Source organism: Geotrypetes seraphini, chromosome 7 (assembly GCF_902459505.1).
Source record: "Geotrypetes seraphini chromosome 7, aGeoSer1.1, whole genome shotgun sequence".
NCBI classification, from domain to species: Eukaryota; Metazoa; Chordata; class Amphibia; order Gymnophiona; family Dermophiidae; genus Geotrypetes; species Geotrypetes seraphini.
This window is the reverse complement of record NC_047090.1, coordinates 9,204,217-9,223,113: the sequence shown is the minus strand read 5'-3', so window position 1 is coordinate 9,223,113 and position 18,897 is coordinate 9,204,217. Positions and strand designations below refer to the sequence as shown.

Sequence of the window (18,897 nt, the reverse complement as noted above, 5' to 3'; positions counted from 1 at the left end):
ACAGCTGGGCTTCCCGGTGTCCAAGTACTCATGTCTCCTATGTTCTTTGATCATAGGTGTAATACAGTGCCACCAGAGTGCGAGAAGCCCTGGGAAATTGTAATAGTGCCGTGTGGAATTCAAGGCAAAAGTCTTCTCCCCATGTTAATTGCAGTAAATAAGAGAAAGAGAGATAGAGGCTAGACGCGGCAACTGTGCTAGCACTGGTCCAGCTGCCCAAGAATGGCAGTTACAGACCTTGCAAGTTTTCAAGAGAAACGCCTGAACCGAGCAAGCTCAGAGCGAAAGGGGAGAAAATTCTTGAGGAATGATACCAGACAGAGCAAGTCACCTGGGTCCAGCTCAAAGAACAAGGCGCATGTGATGATCTGCCTGTTGCTGGTAGAGTTTTGTGAGAGGTTTGCTTTCTTCGGGATTGTCTGTAATACCATTCTCTTTTGCACCATTAAGCTTGGATACCAAAACCACCAGGCTGCCACGGTGAACCTGTGCTTCATCGGAGCTTCCACCTTGATGCCTGTGTTCGTGGGATGGTTTGCTGAATCTTGTATGGGAAGGATCAAGGTGGTGTACATCTGCATTTTTCTTCATTTCATAGGTAGGTGCTACATCAGTAGTTCATTTAATGTGTTTGCAAGGAGTGGTTGCTACAACTTTAAACACCAGGTATAGAAACATAGAAAGTGACGGCAGATAAGGGCCAAGGCCCATCCAGTCTGCCCACACCAATGACTCTCCCTTACCTCTCTCTGTGAAGAGATCCCACGTGTTGATCCCATTTAGTCTTAAAATCAGGCACGCTGCTGGCCTCAATTACCTGTATCGGAAGACCGTTCCATCGATCCACCACCCTCTCGGTGAAGAAGTATTTCCTGGTGTCGCTATGCAATTTCCCTCCCCTGATTTTCCACGGATGCCCTCGTGTTGTCGTGGGTTCCTTGAAAAAGAAGATATCCTCCCCCACCTCGATAGGGCACGTGAGGTATTTGAACGTCTCGATCATCTCTCCCCTCTCCCTGCATTCCTCTAGTGTGTAGAGCTGCAATTTATTCAGCCGTTCCTCATACGGGAGATCTCTGAGTCCTGAGACCATCCGGGTGGCCATTCACTGGACCGACTCAAGTCTCAGCACATTTTTGCGGTAATGTGGCCTCCAGAATTGTACACAGTATTCCAGATGGGGTCTCACCATGGACCTATATAATGGCATTATGACTTCGGGCTTACGACTAACAAAACTCCTGCGTATGCTGGAATAGTCTTCCACTGCATGTGATCGAGGCCAGCAGCGTGCCTGATTTTAAGGCCAAATGGGATCGTCACATGGGATCTATTCACAGGGCGAAGGTAGGGGAGGGACATTAGGGTGGGCAGACTAGATGGGCCGTGGCCCTTATCTGCCGTCAATTTCTATGTTTCTATGCAACCTATGATTTGTCTGGCCTTAGATGAAGCTTTCTCCACTTGATTAGCAGTATTCATGTCCTCGCTGATGATCACCCCTAAGTCTCGTTCCGCTACAGTTCTCTCTAGGATCTCACCATTAAGAGTGTAAGTCTTGCATGGATTTTTGTTGCCAAGGTGCATGACCTTGCATTTTTTGGCATTGAAACTTAGTTGCCAGGTCCTGGACCAATGCCCCAGTAGGAGAAGGTCGTGCGTCATACTGTCGGTCATTGATTTAATGTCAGGCCCTGTTGTGCTCTTGCCTACTATAATGCTACTAGTTTGGCGTCATCGGTGAATAACATTAATTTACCTTGAAGCCCCTCAGCCAAGTCCCTTATGAACATGTTGAATAAGATCGGGCCCAAGACTGAGCCCTGCGGTACTCCACTGATCACCTCTGTCGTTTCGGAGAGGGTGCCATTCACCACCACCCTCTGAAGTCTACCTCCAAGCTAGTCCCCCACCCATGTAGATATCAAGTGACATATATTAGGCATGTGACACATGCATTGGCCTGATCAAACACACTCATGCACTAATGTCCCTCCTCTCATGCATTCGGGAAGCATAATGGATATAGAGTGAAGGTACAGCCAGCCTAATATGTATTACTTGGTATCTATGCTGTTAAAGAATATAACCAGGATGGAGGCATTTTCTTACCAATTTCCGCTCTGTGAGCTTTTGGCTTACAGTCTTCTCCTTCCCTTCCTCCCTCCGCTAGAGTCCCATTTCCACTATGGTGGGTTGGAGGGGAGGACAGGAATGTACTCTTCATTTTGGCAAGATTTTCCTTGGCCCGCAGTAAGCATGACATCAAGAACAGTAAGCCCAACGAGTCAGAGAGGCTAAGATCAAAGCCACAATGAACACAAAAAACCAAAGATATCGTTTCAACACTTTGGGGGACAGTTTACTTCTACACCCTGTTACTGCCTCTGATTACAATAGACCATTTCCATTTTCTCCCACCTTGTAGAAGATGCCAGAATGTCCAGCTGGTCACATATAGGTCTACCTGCCTATTGCTGAGGTCAGACAAGAGTCATTATCCCATTGATTAAGGTCATTGCAGTGTCAACCAGAGCATGTCTCTCACTGCCAGATTCTGCCTTAATTCAATATGCATGCACTGAGCCTCTAATATATGTAAATTATCTCATGCATATCCTGACAATCTGACTGGTGGTGATGAACCTGGAACAGGTTTGGGAAATCCTGGCTTCTGTGGTCAATGGTGCCCCCGATCACATAAAATAAGTGATTTTTTTACAAAATATTCATAGCTCTTATATAGATAAGCTTTGTCCAAAGTTATCCAATTAAAAAGAAATGTGACAAGGTGTTTCAAGTGGTTATATTCAACTGCTAAACAAATAATTTATCTATCCAAGTGGTGCTGTAGATATAGCAGGTAAAAAGTTAAACAGATATCATATCTCTCTCTTAGCCATTTAACTGTATCCATGGATTTGAATGCTGCTGCAAATCCGCATAAAGTTAAATGGATATGCTATAATGCACATTTTTTCTCATCACCATTCACACCAAAGGGCATCATAATACCCAGAGAATCACAATCATCCATCTAACAACCACACATCACATTTTACCCACACCAGTCGTGGGAAATAATAATAACTTTATTCTTTTATACCGCCATAACGAAAAGTTCTAGGCGGTTTACACTAAAAAGAGCTGGACAATCAGCGAAATGCAATAATACAGTAAAAAAAATGCAAATATTTGTAAAATAGAATTTCAATAATAAAACTCACCAAGTAATAAACTTATCGAACAAAGTGATCTTAATTAATTTCCGAAAACTGCAATAGGATAACACAGCTTGCTGAATACATTTACCTAACCAAGATTGTTGCCTACCGGCTTGAAATACTAGGGTCCTATCCATTAATTTTTGGATAAGCAAATAAGCAGAAGTTTCTAGTTTCTCTTGATGGTCTATGCAACACAAAATGAGGAAAAAGGTAAGCTGGAGACAATCCCGATATCAGCTTAAAGCAGATACCGGAAAATTTGAATAATACTCTTGCCTACAAAGACAGCCAATGAAGTAAACGATAATATGGACTAATATGGTCATTCTTTTTTAAACCAGAAATCAGGTATTCTGAATTATCCTTAATTTCCTTAGAATTTTTTGGGTGCTCCTAAATAGATGATGTTACAATAGTCTAAAATAGATAAAACTAATGCTTGCACCAATAGTCTGAACGATAAAGGATCAAAATATTTTTTTATGGTTCTTAATTTCCACAATGTAAAAAAGCATTTTTGTACCACTAAGTTCATGTGTTCTGCTAGTGTTAAATGTCAGTCTACTGTGACTCCCTGAATTTTGATAGATTTAATAATCGGGTAGTCTTGACCATTAAGATGTAGCAATGAGTTTGTTATTTTGTCGTTGGGACTAGCCAAGAAGAGTTTGGTCTTTTCCATATTAAGTTTCAGTTTGAAATTAATTGTCCACTGTTCTATCTGAGTCATAATAGAAGATATCTGGTTTAAAATTTCAGTGGTAAAATTATTTAGAGGGATTAAAATAGAAATGTCATCTGCATATATATAAAATTTTACATTTAAACTCTGTAATAAATGTCCTAAAGGGGAAATGTAGATGTTGAATACGGTAGGCGATAGCGGAGAACCTTGGGGCACACCAGATGGGTTGCTCCATGAATGAGAATAGTTACCGTCACAAATCACTTGACAAGATCTTTTCTTCAAAAAACCTTGAAACCAGTTCCAGACCCTTCCTGAACAACTCAACAATGCATGCATTTGAGAGTCATGAAGGAATTCACGCTATTTTCAACCATTTCTGCTTGTTCTCTCCCTTTGCAGGCACTGCCATGCTCCCGGTCGTTGCCTTCCCTTTTGAAGACTTTTATCTGGACACACACCACGCTGCTCACACCCTGGCTAAGAGAGAACAGAACCTGCTCTTCTACATAGGTTTACTGGCTACTTCTCTTGGCACGGGAGGCATAAGGGCTATCATTTGTCCACTGGGTGCTTACAGCCTTCAGGATCGTGGGCAGAAGGAATTACTATCCTTTTTCAACTGGTTTGTACCTTCTTTGTTGCCATTGTGGACGATTTTAATGAGTGAACTATAGTGCAACTGACCTTGAGGTCTTTGCTTTGAAAGAGGATTCCTGGCAGCTTCCTTTCTATCCAAGAAAAGGAATACACATGTCCCCTGCTTCCACAAAGGGTGGGGGTGAGTAGAGGTGCAAGATTTAGTAACCTATCATAAAATAATTTCTTTCTGAAGCAGAAACACCAACACCAAGGAACCCTTTTCAAGGTACCGTATATACTCGATAAATCAATCCGATTATAAACCGAAGCAACCCTTTCCCCCCCAAAAAAATGGAATATAAACTAGAAAATAAACTGGGAGGTTTATATTCAATTGCCCTGACTTGCACCCAGCCCTTTTTCCCCCCCTCCTTCCTTCCTTCCTTCCTTTTCTCCTCTCCCTTCCTCCTTCTCTCCCTCCTTCCATTCTTGCCCAGCTCTGCACCCAAACTTTGACACCCACTGCAGGCCTCCCTTAAGCCCTGGTGGTCCAGCAGTGAGCTGGAACAAGAGCAATCCATCCTACATCCTGTCCCGGCCAACTGTTAACCACCCTGCTTCCCAGGCCCCTTTCTAACATACTTTTTGAATTCTGGTGGTCTAGCAGTGAAGTGCGGCAGGAGCGATTTTTTTTCGCTCCTGCCCCATGTGGAGCCGCAATCAGACATGGCTGCGCAAGTTACTGGGACAGACTCACAAGTTCTCACAGTCTCACGAGACTGCCCTGGGAACTTGCACTGCCATTTCTGATCACAGTTCCACACGAGGCAGGAGCGAAGAAAACTTACTCCTCCCCGCTTCACTGCTAGACTACCAGGGTTCGAAAAGACTGTTGGAGAAGGGTCCAGGAGGTGGGAGGGAACTGGGGTGGTTAACAGTTGGCCGGGACAGGATGCGGGAAGGATCGCTCCTGTCCCGGCTCACTGCTGGACCACCAGGGTTTAACGCAGGCCTGCAGGAGGCCTGTAACGGGTACGGGTGGGGGATGGGGGAGCGCTCAGACATGAGGACCTGAATATAAACCAAGACCCCCATTTTGGGGCCCAAAAATCTTGCTAACAATTCTGTTGGTCTGCTCCCATAAAGCATGCAAACACACTACTATCCAGTCAACTAAACCAGCAGCCCAGCATCAACAGGGAAAACTCTATTTTTCCAGAATTTTGACTGTATACAAACAATTCACTTACTGCATACAGAAGCTCCCCAGGGCAAGAGTCTTTGAACTGGGTGTTAAACAGATGCAGACAGGCTGTCAATATTGCAGAGAGATGGATCTACAGTGTCTGAAGGATGGGCCCTAACTTATTGCAGAGGTCCACTGAGTTGAAACCCAAAATTGACGAAGCTGGGTAGTTACGTGAAAAAGGGAAATTCGGTTGGGCTTAAATACATATGGAGGGGCATTTCTGGTAGGATGTTGCACACACGACATGCAAAGTCGGGGACAAAGAAACGCTCATTTTCGAATCCGGCGAAACAGCTAAACCTCCAAAAATCTTTTTTGAAAAATCGCCTATTTAGACATCATGGCCAACAGGACATCCAACCCTTAGGACACCTTACGTTACACCCCCATTTTCGACCACAGAAACTTCCCAATTGCAAAACATCCAAATTCAGGCCGTTTGGATGTGGGAGGGGCCAACATTTGAATGGATTGGCCACACAGACATCTCAACAGAGCAGCGGGGTTCATTCATCTCTCTTTAACATTATCAGAATCCAAGTTTGCTGCATTTTGCAACTAAGACAAAGTCCAAAAGAGCTGTTTGATCCTAGTATCATCTGTGCAGTCTAAAAATATCTTAACTTTACTCTAATTCATAGGCCTGACACTGTACAATAGTCTGCTATAATGCTTTAACAGGATTAGTGTAAAGAACTCATTTATCTAGAATGTGCTGATTTTAAGTTCACATCCTTTCAACTCCTCATACCAAATACTGTACTTTATCCCCAGATCCTCAGAAGTACCACCTAGGACTCAACTGTTTTCATTGTCCCCGGATTTACGTACTACTTCCTCATTGGATCTTACTTCTTGATTGAAGTGATACCAATTAATAAGTTTTAAATTTTAAACACCATTTCAGCGCATTTATAAGTTAGAAGTACTTAGCTTTAAATGTGGTCTTCCTTTCAGGGATATTGCAGCCAACATGTTTCACATGAAAGTTTTTTCAAGGCTAATCATCCCTTTATAAGCTTTGTGACACTGTAACAGACCACTGAATCTATTTCCACTGAATCTATTTCTTTCAGGTGAAACATGTTGGCTGCAATATCCCTGAAAGGAAGACCACATTTATAGCTAAGTACTTCTAACTTCTTTTATCCCAGGACAAGCAGGCAGATATTCTTAACGTATGGGTGACGTCACCGACGGAGCCCCGGTACGGACCTTTTTAACTAGAAAGTTCTAGTTGGCCGCACCGCGCATGCGCGAGTGCCTTCCCGCCCGACGGAGGAGTGCGTGGTCTCCAGTTTCTTCGTTTCCGCGGAGCGAAGAAGACGCATGTGATATTCAACGGCTGTTGAACACTCCTTTTTTGCCTTCCCGCTCGCGTTATTCTGATTTTTTCTGCTTTTTTCCTTCGGGTTTTTCTTTTCTGTCTAATTTACAAAAAAAAAAAAAAAAAAAAACTTTATTTTTTCCTTTATTTTTCAACAGGCCCCGGCGGGGCCTGTTGCCATCATACAAGCCTCCGGCTTTGATTTCGCTGAGGCCGTATTCCCCTTCATGCCCCCTCAGCCGGGTTTTAAGAAGTGCCAGCGGTGTGCACGCCCGATTTCCCTTTCGGACCCACACAACTGGTGCCTACAGTGCTTGGGTCCGGAACATCGGGCTGACACCTGCACCCGCTGCGCGACTCTTCAAAAACGCACACTTAAAAATAGACAAATTCAGCAGAATCTCCTCTTCGGCACCGGTTCTGCTATGGATCCGACCCCGACGTCGACGGCACCGCCGAAATCGGCACCGTCAACATCGACACCACCTGATCCTTCTGCGGGGTCGATGGCGCCAGGTAAGCCAGCTAAGAAGCCTTCCACTTCCCTCGAGCGCCCTCCAGCCACGGCGGTGACACCGGTCCTTCCGACGTCCCGCAAGTCCCGTAAGCGCTCCGCTCCGATAACGGTGAGTGCCTCTTCATCGGCCTCCTCATCACCGGAGCGTAGAGCGGCACCTATGGTACCGAAGAAAAGTAAAACGGTACCGGTGCCCCCATTGGAGGACCGTATCTCGGCCATCCTCCAAACTAAATTACAGGAGCAACTCGAGCACCAGCTTCAGGAACTGCTCCCAACCCTGCTGGCACCGCTCCTTCCGGTACCGGTCCGGCCCGAGCCTCGCACCACTACGCCAGTGGCCACCCCCTCGGTACTGATGAATACTTCGATGCCGGTCTTATCGGCACAGCCTACATTACAGACCTGCACAGCGGAGGACCCATCCCGAACCCAAGATCGACATCGATCGTCTCGGGACCGGGATCGACACCACTCCTCCCGGGACAGAGATCGGCACCGGTCTTCATCCCCCGGCACCGTATCCATGAGATCTGGCAAGTCCCTTTCTAAAACCCGCCATGCTGAGCCGGCCATCAGGGACCCTGACTTATGGGAGCAATCCCCCCTCGGTACCGAGGAGGATGCCTCTTCCACTGATGAGGAACCCTCCATGGCTGAATCCACCTCCAAGCCCGAGCAGTCCTCATTTACAAAATTCCTTCGGGAGATGTCTGGGGCTCTTTCCATCCCACTCGAGTCCGACTCCAAGAAGTCCCAGGCCTTTCTAGAAGCCTTGGACTTCGACCAACCCCCCAAGGAATTTCTCAAACTCCCCGTCCATGATATTCTGCGGGAGACGTTTTATAAAAACTTGGAGAACCCCCTTACTGTTCCAGGTGCCCCTAAGAAACTGGACAGTTTATACAGGGTCATCCCTATCCCGGGATTTGATAAACCCCAGTTGCCACATGAGAGCCTCCTAGTAGAATCCACTCTCAAGAAATCTCATGGTTCCAGTGTCTATGCCTCCACCCCTCCTGGCAGAGAGGGTAAAACAATGGATAAATTTGGAAAGCGCCTATACCAGAATGCCATGCTGGCTAGCAGAGCCAACAATTATTCATTTCATTTTTCTTTTTATATGAAATATCTGGTACAACAACTTTCTGCTCTGCAAAAGTACATCCCTGAACGCAAGGTCCCTTTTTTTCAGCAACAAATTTCCACCCTCCTTCAGCTCAGGAAGTTCATGGTACGCTCAATCTATGACTCCTTCGAGCTCTCCTCCCGTGCCTCTGCTCTGGCAATTGCTATGCGACGCCTTGCCTGGCTGAGAGTATCTGACCTGGATGTCAACCACCAAGACCGCCTTGCCAACGCGCCCTGTCTTGGTGATGAACTTTTTGGGGAGTCTCTAGATACCACCACACAAAAACTTTCGGCTCATGAGACCAGATGGGACACCCTCATTAAGCCCAAAAAGAAGACTCCGCCGACACGACCATACAGACCTCAGTCTTCTTACCAACGTCGCTTTTCTGCTAGGCCGCTGAATCCTCCTCAACAGCAATCTCGTCGGCCTCGCCAACAACAACAACAACACTCTCAGGCTCGCTCGCAATCTCACCAGACAGCTAAGCCTCTCCCTCAAACTAAGCCTCCTCAGCCCTTTTGACTCCTTTCTCCAGGGCATAGCCAGTCTCCAACCCTCGCTGCCTCTGCCTCAACCTATCGGGGGCCGCCTCACCATCTTTCTACGACGCTGGGAGGCCATCACATCAGACCTGTGGGTTCTAAACATCATCCGTCACGGATACTCACTAAGGTTTCAGACTCTTCCTCCAGACCACCCTCCCGTAGAGTCTGCTTCTCACTCCTCCCAAACTCCTCTCCTCCTCAGGGAGGTCCAATCCCTCCTCCTTCTCAATGCCATCGAAGAAGTTCCACCAGACCAAAGAGGTCAGGGATTTTACTCCCGCTACTTCTTGGTACCCAAGAAAACAGGAGATCTTCGTCCTATCCTCGACCTCAGGAACCTCAACAAGTGTTTGGTCAAGGAAAAGTTCAGGATGCTCTCACTTGCCACACTTTATCCTCTTCTGTCTCAACACGACTGGCTATGTTCCCTGGACCTCAAGGAGGCCTACACTCACATCCCAATCCATCAGGCTTCACGTCGCTACCTCCGATTCCAGATACTCAATCACCACTATCAGTACAAAGTGCTTCCCTTTGGTCTCGCATCTTCGCCCAGGGTGTTCACCAAGTGCCTGATTGTGGTAGCGGCCTGTCTCAGGTCCCACAACCTACAAGTGTTCCCCTACTTGGACGATTGGTTGGTGAAAGCAACGACCGCTCCACTTGTGCTGCAATCCACTCACCACACCATCTCTTTCCTCCATCTCTTGGGGTTCGAGATCAATTATCCCAAGTCGCATCTGCTTCCCACGCAGCGCCTTCAGTTCATCGGAGCACTTCTCGATACCAACTCCATGAGAGCGTTCCTTCCTGCCGACCGGCACCGGACACTGCTTCACCTCTGTCGACAGGTGCTCCTCCAACCATCCATCCCTGCTCGCCAGATGATGATTCTTCTGGGTCACATGGCCTCGACAGTCCATGTGGTTCCTCTGGCGCGACTCCATTTGAGGATACCGCAATGGACCCTCGCCAACCAATGGTCGCAGACCAGGGATCCTCTTTCTCATCCCATCTCTGTGACATCGTCTCTTCAGCACTCTCTTCAATGGTGGTTGAACTCCTCAAATCTTTCCAGGGGCCTCCTTCTTCATCCGCCCCCTCATTCCATGATCATCACCACAGATGCCTCCCCCTATGCATGGGGAGCTCACATAGGGGATCTACGCACCCAGGGACTCTGGACCCCTCAGGAGCGTCAACATCACATCAATTTCCTGGAACTCAGAGCCATGTTTTATGCTCTCAAGGCCTTCCAGCACCTTCTCTATCCTCAGGTTCTTCTCCTGTGCACGGACAACCAAGTCGCCATGTACTACATCAACAAGCAAGGCGGCACCGGATCTCGTCTCCTTTGTCAGGAGGCCCTCCGAATTTGGACCTGGGCCACAGCCCACAATCTTTTTCTCAAAGCGGTCTATATCCAGGGCGAACAGAACTCCCTGGCCGACCAGCTCAGCCGCATCCTTCAACCTCACGAGTGGACCCTGGATCCTCCCACTCTCCACTCCATCTTTGCTCGATGGGGCACTCCACAGGTGGACCTCTTTGCAGCTCCTCACAACCATCAGCTGCCCCAGTTCTGCTCCAGACTCTTCTCTCCACATCGTCTGGCCCCGGATGCATTCCTACTCGACTGGACGGATCGGTTCCTCTATGCCTTCCCTCCACTTCCTCTGATGTTGCGGACCCTGTTCAAGCTCCGCAAGGACAGGGCCACCATGATTCTCATCGCCCCTCGGTGGCCCAGACAACATTGGTTCTCCCTCCTGCTTCAACTCAGCTCCAGGGAGCCCATTCCTCTTCCTGTATTTCCTTCTCTGCTTACGCAGCAACATCAGTCTCTGCTACATCCCAATCTGTCTTCCCTCCACCTGACAGCTTGGTTTCTCTCGGGCTGACCTCTCCAGAAAACCTGTCTCAGCCAGTCCGTCGCATTTTGGATGCCTCCAGGAAACCCTCCACACTCCAATGTTACCATCAGAAGTGGACCCGGTTCTCCGCTTGGTGTCTCCTTCATCACCACAATCCCACCTCTCTGGCGGTGGAAACTGTACTGGACTATTTGCTCTCTCTCTCCGACGCTGGCCTCAAGTCGACCTCAATCAGAGTCCACCTCAGTGCCATCACTGCGTTTCATGAGCCTATCCTTGGAAAACCCCTCACGGCTCATCCTCTTGTTTCCCGGTTCATGAGAGGCCTCTTCAATATCAAACCACCTCTTCAGCCTCCCCCAGTCGTCTGGGACCTCAATGTGGTTTTGTCAGCCCTCATGAAACCTCCTTTTGAGCCTCTGGCTACTACCTCGCTCAAACTTCTCACATGGAAGGTGCTTTTCCTCATTGCCATCACCTCTGCCAGGAGGGTTAGCGAGCTACATGCACTGGTCGCCGATCCACCGTTCACTGTTTTTCACCACGACAAGGTGGTTCTGCGTACCCATCCTAAATTCCTTCCTAAGGTGGTTTCAGCCTTTCACCTCAACCAGTCCATCGTGCTGCCTGTTTTCTTCCCTAAACCCCATTCTCATCCTGGGGAACAGGCTCTTCACACGCTGGATTGTAAGCGTGCCCTGGCGTACTACCTTGACCGTACCAGGGCTCACCGCTCCTCTCCTCAACTTTTTCTGACCTTCGATCCTAATCGTCTGGGTCACCCTGTATCTAAACGAACGCTGTCCAATTGGCTTGCTGCCTGTATTGCGTTCTGTTATGCTCGGGCCGGCCTGTCACTGGAAGGACCTGTCACGGCCCACAGGGTCAGAGCTATGGCTGCTTCTGTGGCTTTCCTCCGTTCCACTCCTATTGAGGAAATCTGCAAGGCGGCCACTTGGTCTTCAGTTCACACATTCACTACTCACTACTGTCTGGATGCCTTCTCCAGACGGGATGGACACTTTGGTCAATCTGTGTTACAAAATTTATTTTCCTAATGGCCAACCATCCCTCCTCCCTCTCTGTTAGCTTAGAGGTCACCCATACGTTAAGAATATGCTGCCTGCTTGTCCTGGGATAAAGCACAGTTACTTACCGTAACAGGTGTTATCCAGGGACAGCAGGCAGATATTCTTACGACCCACCCACCTCCCCGGGTTGGCTTCTTAGCTGGCTTATCCTAACTGGAGACCACGCACTCCTCCGTCGGGCGGGAAGGCACTCGCGCATGCGCGGTGCGGCCAACTAGAACTTTCTAGTTAAAAAGGTCCGTACCGGGGCTCCGTCGGTGACGTCACCCATACGTTAAGAATATCTGCCTGCTGTCCCTGGATAACACCTGTTACGGTAAGTAACTGTGCTTTCTGTACACTTTGTGTTTCATTTCATATCATTGAAACAAAAAGTGTAAAAAAAAAAAGTGTGGAATAACTTGTAAGTTTCGTGGCTCCATGTCATTCCCTTCTTGGTTGGGCTGAGAACTTTTCAGCGGCCCCTCGTATTGTGACATCATAATGCTTCATTCCACCCATGCCTAAGAGCCAGCCTCATCGGTGATGTCACAGTGGCTTGATTTTCCTATACTTGTGCCAATTTACTAGATGCATTTGCCTCGTTGAAACAAAGTGTCAAGAAAAGTCTGGAATAACTTCTAAGTTTCATGGCTTCACGTCATTCTCTTCTTGGTTGGGATGAGAACTTTTCAGCAGCGTCTCGTAGTAAAGGGCTTGTCTAGTTGGCATTCAGCTCAGAACAGTCACTGTGGTTTTCCAAACTAGCTCTCATGATTTAACACTGATTAAAATATAGTGCACAAAATGATTGGAATCTATTCCAAGTACCATAAAACATGCTTTTAAGAGAGTTATGGAAAAGATTTCATAGTGTGCATCCTCCATCAATGTCTTTGATTTGCCCAAAGTAAGTAAAATCCTATTTTTTTAAATTCTATTTTGAGATTTAATTTGTAGCATCATCTTTGATTAACTAAAGCTCTCAAGGACTAGGACTGACCAGTATTTGTTTTTGAAAAATAGCTTGGGGGATTTTCTAATGTTGGGATCTCACATCTTTCAGAACTGTACCTATTCAATGGAATTTAATCTCTGTGTTTGGAAAGGAGATACAGTTAAGAGGAAATGCTAGATGCAGAAATCCCAATGGGTCATTCCATTTAATCTCAGAGCTTTAAAACTAAATTAACAGTTCTGGTAAATGATGAATGAGGGAACCACTATTGATTAAATCTAAACCCCACTGAATCAGAAGAGATTGAAGCACTTGGAGTCAAGCCAAGACAAGGCTACCAGCCAACTTGGAAAAATCTGAGGCATTGAGGGCGGTTTGGTTAACTAAAACCATTTCCTGGAATAGCCCTTGTTTAACCTGAGTCAATCCAAACAGTTTCCATTGGATATTCTTTTCATGTAATGACCATTGATTTGCTGTCAGTGAAATATTGTATTTGATGTTAATTTGTTCTAGGTTCTATTGGTTGGTGAACCTCAACTCTCTCATCGTCTTTTTGGGCATCGCTTACATACAGCAGTCAGTGGCTAAGAATCTTGGCTTCCTCATTCCATTTGTATCTGTGATTATGGCTCTGATCACTATCCATATGATACGCAATGAACTGATTTATCAGCCTAGGAAAGGTAAGATTTGTACAACAGTCGTAAATTGTGGGAATGGATAGAAGGCCAAGCAGATGGAAGGAAGCCACCAGGGTGTGCAGTCGGAAAATGTCCCTTTTCTGTCTTTTCCCATATTGTTTACAAGAATTTTTATTTTGGGGTCTTTTTATTAAGGTGCGCTAACCAATTAAGCACATGCTAAAGATTAGCACACATTAAATGCTAAGGCATCCATTATGTCCTATGGTCATCTTAGCATTTGATGCCCCTTTGTTTTTTATTTTTGTCATTACAAAAGAAAATATTGTTAAGAGGGTGTGCTCTTTTGGAAATGAGCATGCCGTCTTTGCAACTGCCCACTATTTGTTTAAAATGCACTCTTTCAGAAGAGGGCTGACTTAAATAAACTCCCAATCTAGGAGGTTAAACAACATGAAACAACATCAGATATGTCTTTGACATGAACACACCCATCCCTAGAAGCCACTGCTCTGAAACCCACTGCCTGGAAAAGTTCTTCTGTGGGAATAAAATATTGCAATTTTCTGCCATATCTGGCAGGGGAAAAATTTGCTGCTTATCCCAGCGATGAGGGACATGAGGTTGATTAGACAGTGGAAAAGGGCTTTATCCCAATGAACCTCGTAAGGAGACAGATTTGTTGGGGTTTGGGAAGGGAACAAAGATATCTGTTTTATTGTGCATTTAAGGAGGCTAGGGCTGAGGTGGAGTGATGACTTTTTTGAGAATTTATTGTTGTTTTTTAAAAATTATTATTATTTCTGTTTGTTTTTGTAAATAACTAGCCCCCTCTTTTACGAATACATAGCGCGGTAACTCATAGAATTCCTAAGAGTGTCGAAGCAGTTACCGCCACTGCCGGCACTATGCATTCGTAAAAGAGGACTTAAATGATAAACTGGAGCAGTTTCTGACAGTGGTTTGGTCCCCAGTCTAATGAATGAGGTAGAAAAAGCCAGTGTCAGAATGATGTTACTGCTGGATGTAAACTGGAAACGATCTACAGCTCCAGAAGGATCACTATCATATTTAAGAAACATAAAGATAGAATGAAAAAGGATATTTAAGAAAGAAATTAATCTAGTATTAATTTCATTTTATACATTGATTGAAATACAATGACACTTGTCCTTGAATTAAACTTTTAGGTGATGACAGAAATAATAATGCACTTGTTATAACTTCCAGTGGACTTAAAGATTACTTACAGGGAAATTTCTGTAAAGTCAGTATACCACTCTAAAGCCCCCCCCCCCCCCATGTATTAACATACAAACAACATAACTGGTGTTTCAGTAAGCCTCAGCCTTATTACATATTTCAGTAGGAATGGCAAAGTTCAGTTGTGGATTAGAAATTGGTTATCAAATCGAAAACAGAGGGTAGGGTTAAATGGTCATTTTTCTCAGTGGAGGAGAGTAAACAGTGGAGTGCCACAGAGGTCTGTACTGGGGCCGGTGCTATTTAACTTATTTATAAATAAAATGGAAATTGGAATGACGAGGGAGGTGATTAAATTTGCAGATGACATTAAACTGTTCAAAGTTGTTAAAACACTTGCAGATTGTGATAAATTGGTGGCAGACTGTAGGAAATTTTAAGACTGGGCACTTAAGCAGGCCTTTCTCGCATGCTACGCTTATTTCTAGCATAACCAGGTAAAAGGGCTTTTTTTTTTTTTTTCAATTTGTTTCATTCAGAATTAACGTGCAAGCACTTACTGCCTCCTATTGGTGGCAATAAGTACTCCCACATTATGGACATGCTAACCAGTTAGCCTGACGTTAATATGCATGCACTAGCTAATTAGTGCATTCATGGCCATTCTTCACCCCTGACACGCCCTCACCCGTGCGTGTGTTTATTCTGCCTTTCTGAAATCTGCCGTGTACCCAGACTCCCGCCCCACACATCTGTGCTGTATTTGCAGGAAGCTCCCTGTTCACCGCCTTTGGAGTATTTGCCAACGCACTGAGGATGTGCTGTGTTTGGCATCGGCATCTTGGCGGGCAGGTGAGCAGCTGGCTGGACCGAGCCAAGGAGAACAACGGCGGCTGCTACAGTGAGGCTCACGTGGAGAGCACACGGTCTCTTGTCAGACTTCTTCCCTTCTTCGGTTTTCAAGTTCTGTACAGAACCTGCGTCATGCAGGTAAGAGAATGGCTTGGTACGCTGAAAGGCTCAAATAAACCGCAGGCTTGTATGGGATTATTTTTACTCTCCTACAGAGGCAGAATTATAAAGCGTTCATAGACAAAGAAGAGGCAGAGGAATCACTACAAGAAGGCACCTCCGGGATTTTATTGATTTTTTTTTTTTTCTATAGACACAGAATGAGAAAAAGTCCTTTTCTATAAGGTCCTATGTGTTTACTGCATCTTTTTATCATGGTGTCATAAAAAAAATGTCACAATTACTGGAGATGTGCTTTGTTTGAAAACCACATAACAACTGAAATGAAATTTGCTGCTATTTGTCATTTTCAAATCAAAACAAAAGAAGATTTAACTTTACAGGCATTAAATTATGTTAAACACATACTAAAACCACTCAGTGCATGTTGAGACCATTTCACATACTTGTAACAAAAATAAATTTTACAAAACTCACTAATGAAACAAACTATTAAAAAAAAATCCCTTCCACACTTACTAAGAGTACACAGTTCTGGACAGGTAGGAGACCCCACTCCAGTGAGCTTCCAATCTAGTGGAAAAACAGAATAATCCAGTTGCAGGAGGGAGATTTTAGACCAGGCCTGGGATTTCTGCCAACCTCATCAAGGTGTATTGCTCCTTCATGAGACTCAATCCGGCTTTAGACCGCTTTTCAGCACAGAAACGGTAATTGCGGCCATCTTAGATTACTTGCACCTATTTTTAAGCAAAGGCCTCAGTGCCCTGATCATGCAATTCAACATGAGCTCTGCCTTTGACCTTGTAGACCATGCAAATTTGCTACAGTGTCTAGACGCTATTGGCATCAGAGGCGAAGTGCTAAACTGGTTTCATGGTTTCCTTTCATCCCGAACCTATCAGGTTCGCTTCAATGATCTCTCTAACACCTGGAGCAACCCATCCGGCGTTCCGCAAGGGTCCCCACTATCCCCTCTGCTTTTCAATATCTACATGACCTCACTGAGCGTTCAATTAACCCAGCTGGGGATAAAATTATTCAGTTACGCTGATGACTTCACAATTATTATCCCATTTGCCAACTCCATCTCGGAAACAATTCCAAAAGCATCAGAAGCCATAAACTTGATGGAATATTGGATGACAGACTTCAAACTCAAGCTCAATACTGAGAAGACAAAATTCTTTGTCGCTTCACCGGGCCCTCTTGACACCAAAACTCCACTAGACATCAACAAACATAACTACCCCATACAGCCCACCATTAAAATACTGGGTGTAACTCTGGACCAATGCCTCACCATAAAAGATCAGGTGGACTCCCTAATCAAAAAGAGTTTTTTCACCCTCTGGAAACTTAAATCCATTAAAGCATACTTTGATAACTCTGCCTTCAGAATCTTGGTACAATCCCTCGTATTAAGTCAACTCGACTATTGTAACATCGCCTACTTAGCAATCCCCCAAAAGAATATGCGACGATTACAACTAATGCAAAACACTGCGGTCAGACTAATCTTCGGTCTAAAGAAGTTCGATCACGTGACGCCATACTTCAAACAGCTACACTGGCTGCCGATGGAAGCTCGTGTAAAGTTTAAGTTCGCCTGCCTCTGTTTTAAAGTTTTCTACGGTCTAACCCCTAAATACATCACTGACCTATTCTCCTTCTCAGCCAACAAACACAAGAGAAGCTCCCACTCGCACTTCGTTTCTCCCCTGGTTAGAGGATGCAAACTAAAAAAACACCATGAGCATCTTCTCTCACATCAGGCTGCTCTATGGGGTAAAGACCTAGAACAACTCCTATTGCCCACCACTTATGAGGTATTCAGGAAACGCCTCAAAACTCACCTATTCCTGAACTACCTAGAGAGCTGACCCACTTCCCTCCTTCCCCTCTCTTGCCCTTTCTCCCCATTGTTCCCACATCCCTTAAGTTAACTCAACTTGTACGTCAACTCAACTTGTACTCCACTAATCTTCTGTAAACCGCATAGAACTTAACGGTATTGCGGTATATAAACTGTTATTATTATTATTATGGGATCTGCAACACTGATTTCAAGGGATGGAATTGGGGAGTACAAATCCCACACTGCCTTGGGACATAAGTTTAAAACTAGGACAGGCCAAAAACTGTCTCTCCCGGCATGGGAAACTGAGGCAAAAATACCATCTAGATTTCAATGGCTCACTTAACTATTTCAATAAACATGTTTAAAGACTGTGGTAAGTATGTTTAAATATATGGAAGTCAGGGATGTGTGTATCTGAAAGCTATTTCAGAAAGGAGAATAGATTAATCAGACTTCAGTATAGCTGGACGTGTCGTCATCCCACTGTGACACCTTTAAGAGGCAGATGTAGCAGGAGCCCTTAGAAGAAAGTGCTGACGACATTGAGGCATGTGAAATCAAGGCCAGACTACTCAGCTTCAGTAAAAAAAAAAAAAATCTGTTGTTATCGTTCCTCTAATAGACTTCCTTTCTAAGGGTTGATACACGATAGGGTTACCATATGGCTCCAGAAGAAGGAGGACGGATGGAGACATCCGGGTTTCACTTCCATTGAAAGCAATCCGTCCTCCTTTTTCTGGTAACCCTATAATATGATCGTATATGTGTGCAAGGCTGCAGCTCACTTCAAAAACATTGGAAAGTTTCTCTGTCTCTTCTCCTCTTTATACTACAACTAATTAATGGGAAACAACCAATGAATTGACATTCACCTAGTCAATTTACTAACAAGAAATGTCTTTTAAACAAAACTATATTCTCACTTTAAAACTGTTGTAATTATAATTGTTTTAAATTATTTTAAATAATTAAATGTGATGTGCTAGGTACACCTCCTTCACAGCCATATCAGAGATAAGGCCACAAATGGCATCGTTGTGTTCCCTTA

At 45.2% G+C, this 18,897-nt stretch overlaps 1 protein-coding gene across 1 annotated transcript in view; it reads left to right on the top strand.

Moving 5' to 3' along the window:
- Window positions 1-222: 222 nt before the first annotated feature.
- SLC15A5 (solute carrier family 15 member 5) overlaps window positions 223-18,897 on the top strand; it is a 29,897-nt gene continuing 11,222 nt past the window's right edge. The window contains exons 1-4 of the mRNA XM_033951759.1: window positions 223-598; window positions 4,315-4,537; window positions 13,686-13,855; window positions 15,786-16,006. Coding sequence (XP_033807650.1) covers window positions 223-598; window positions 4,315-4,537; window positions 13,686-13,855; window positions 15,786-16,006 — 990 coding nt within the window. The remainder of the gene's footprint in view (window positions 599-4,314; window positions 4,538-13,685; window positions 13,856-15,785; window positions 16,007-18,897) is intronic.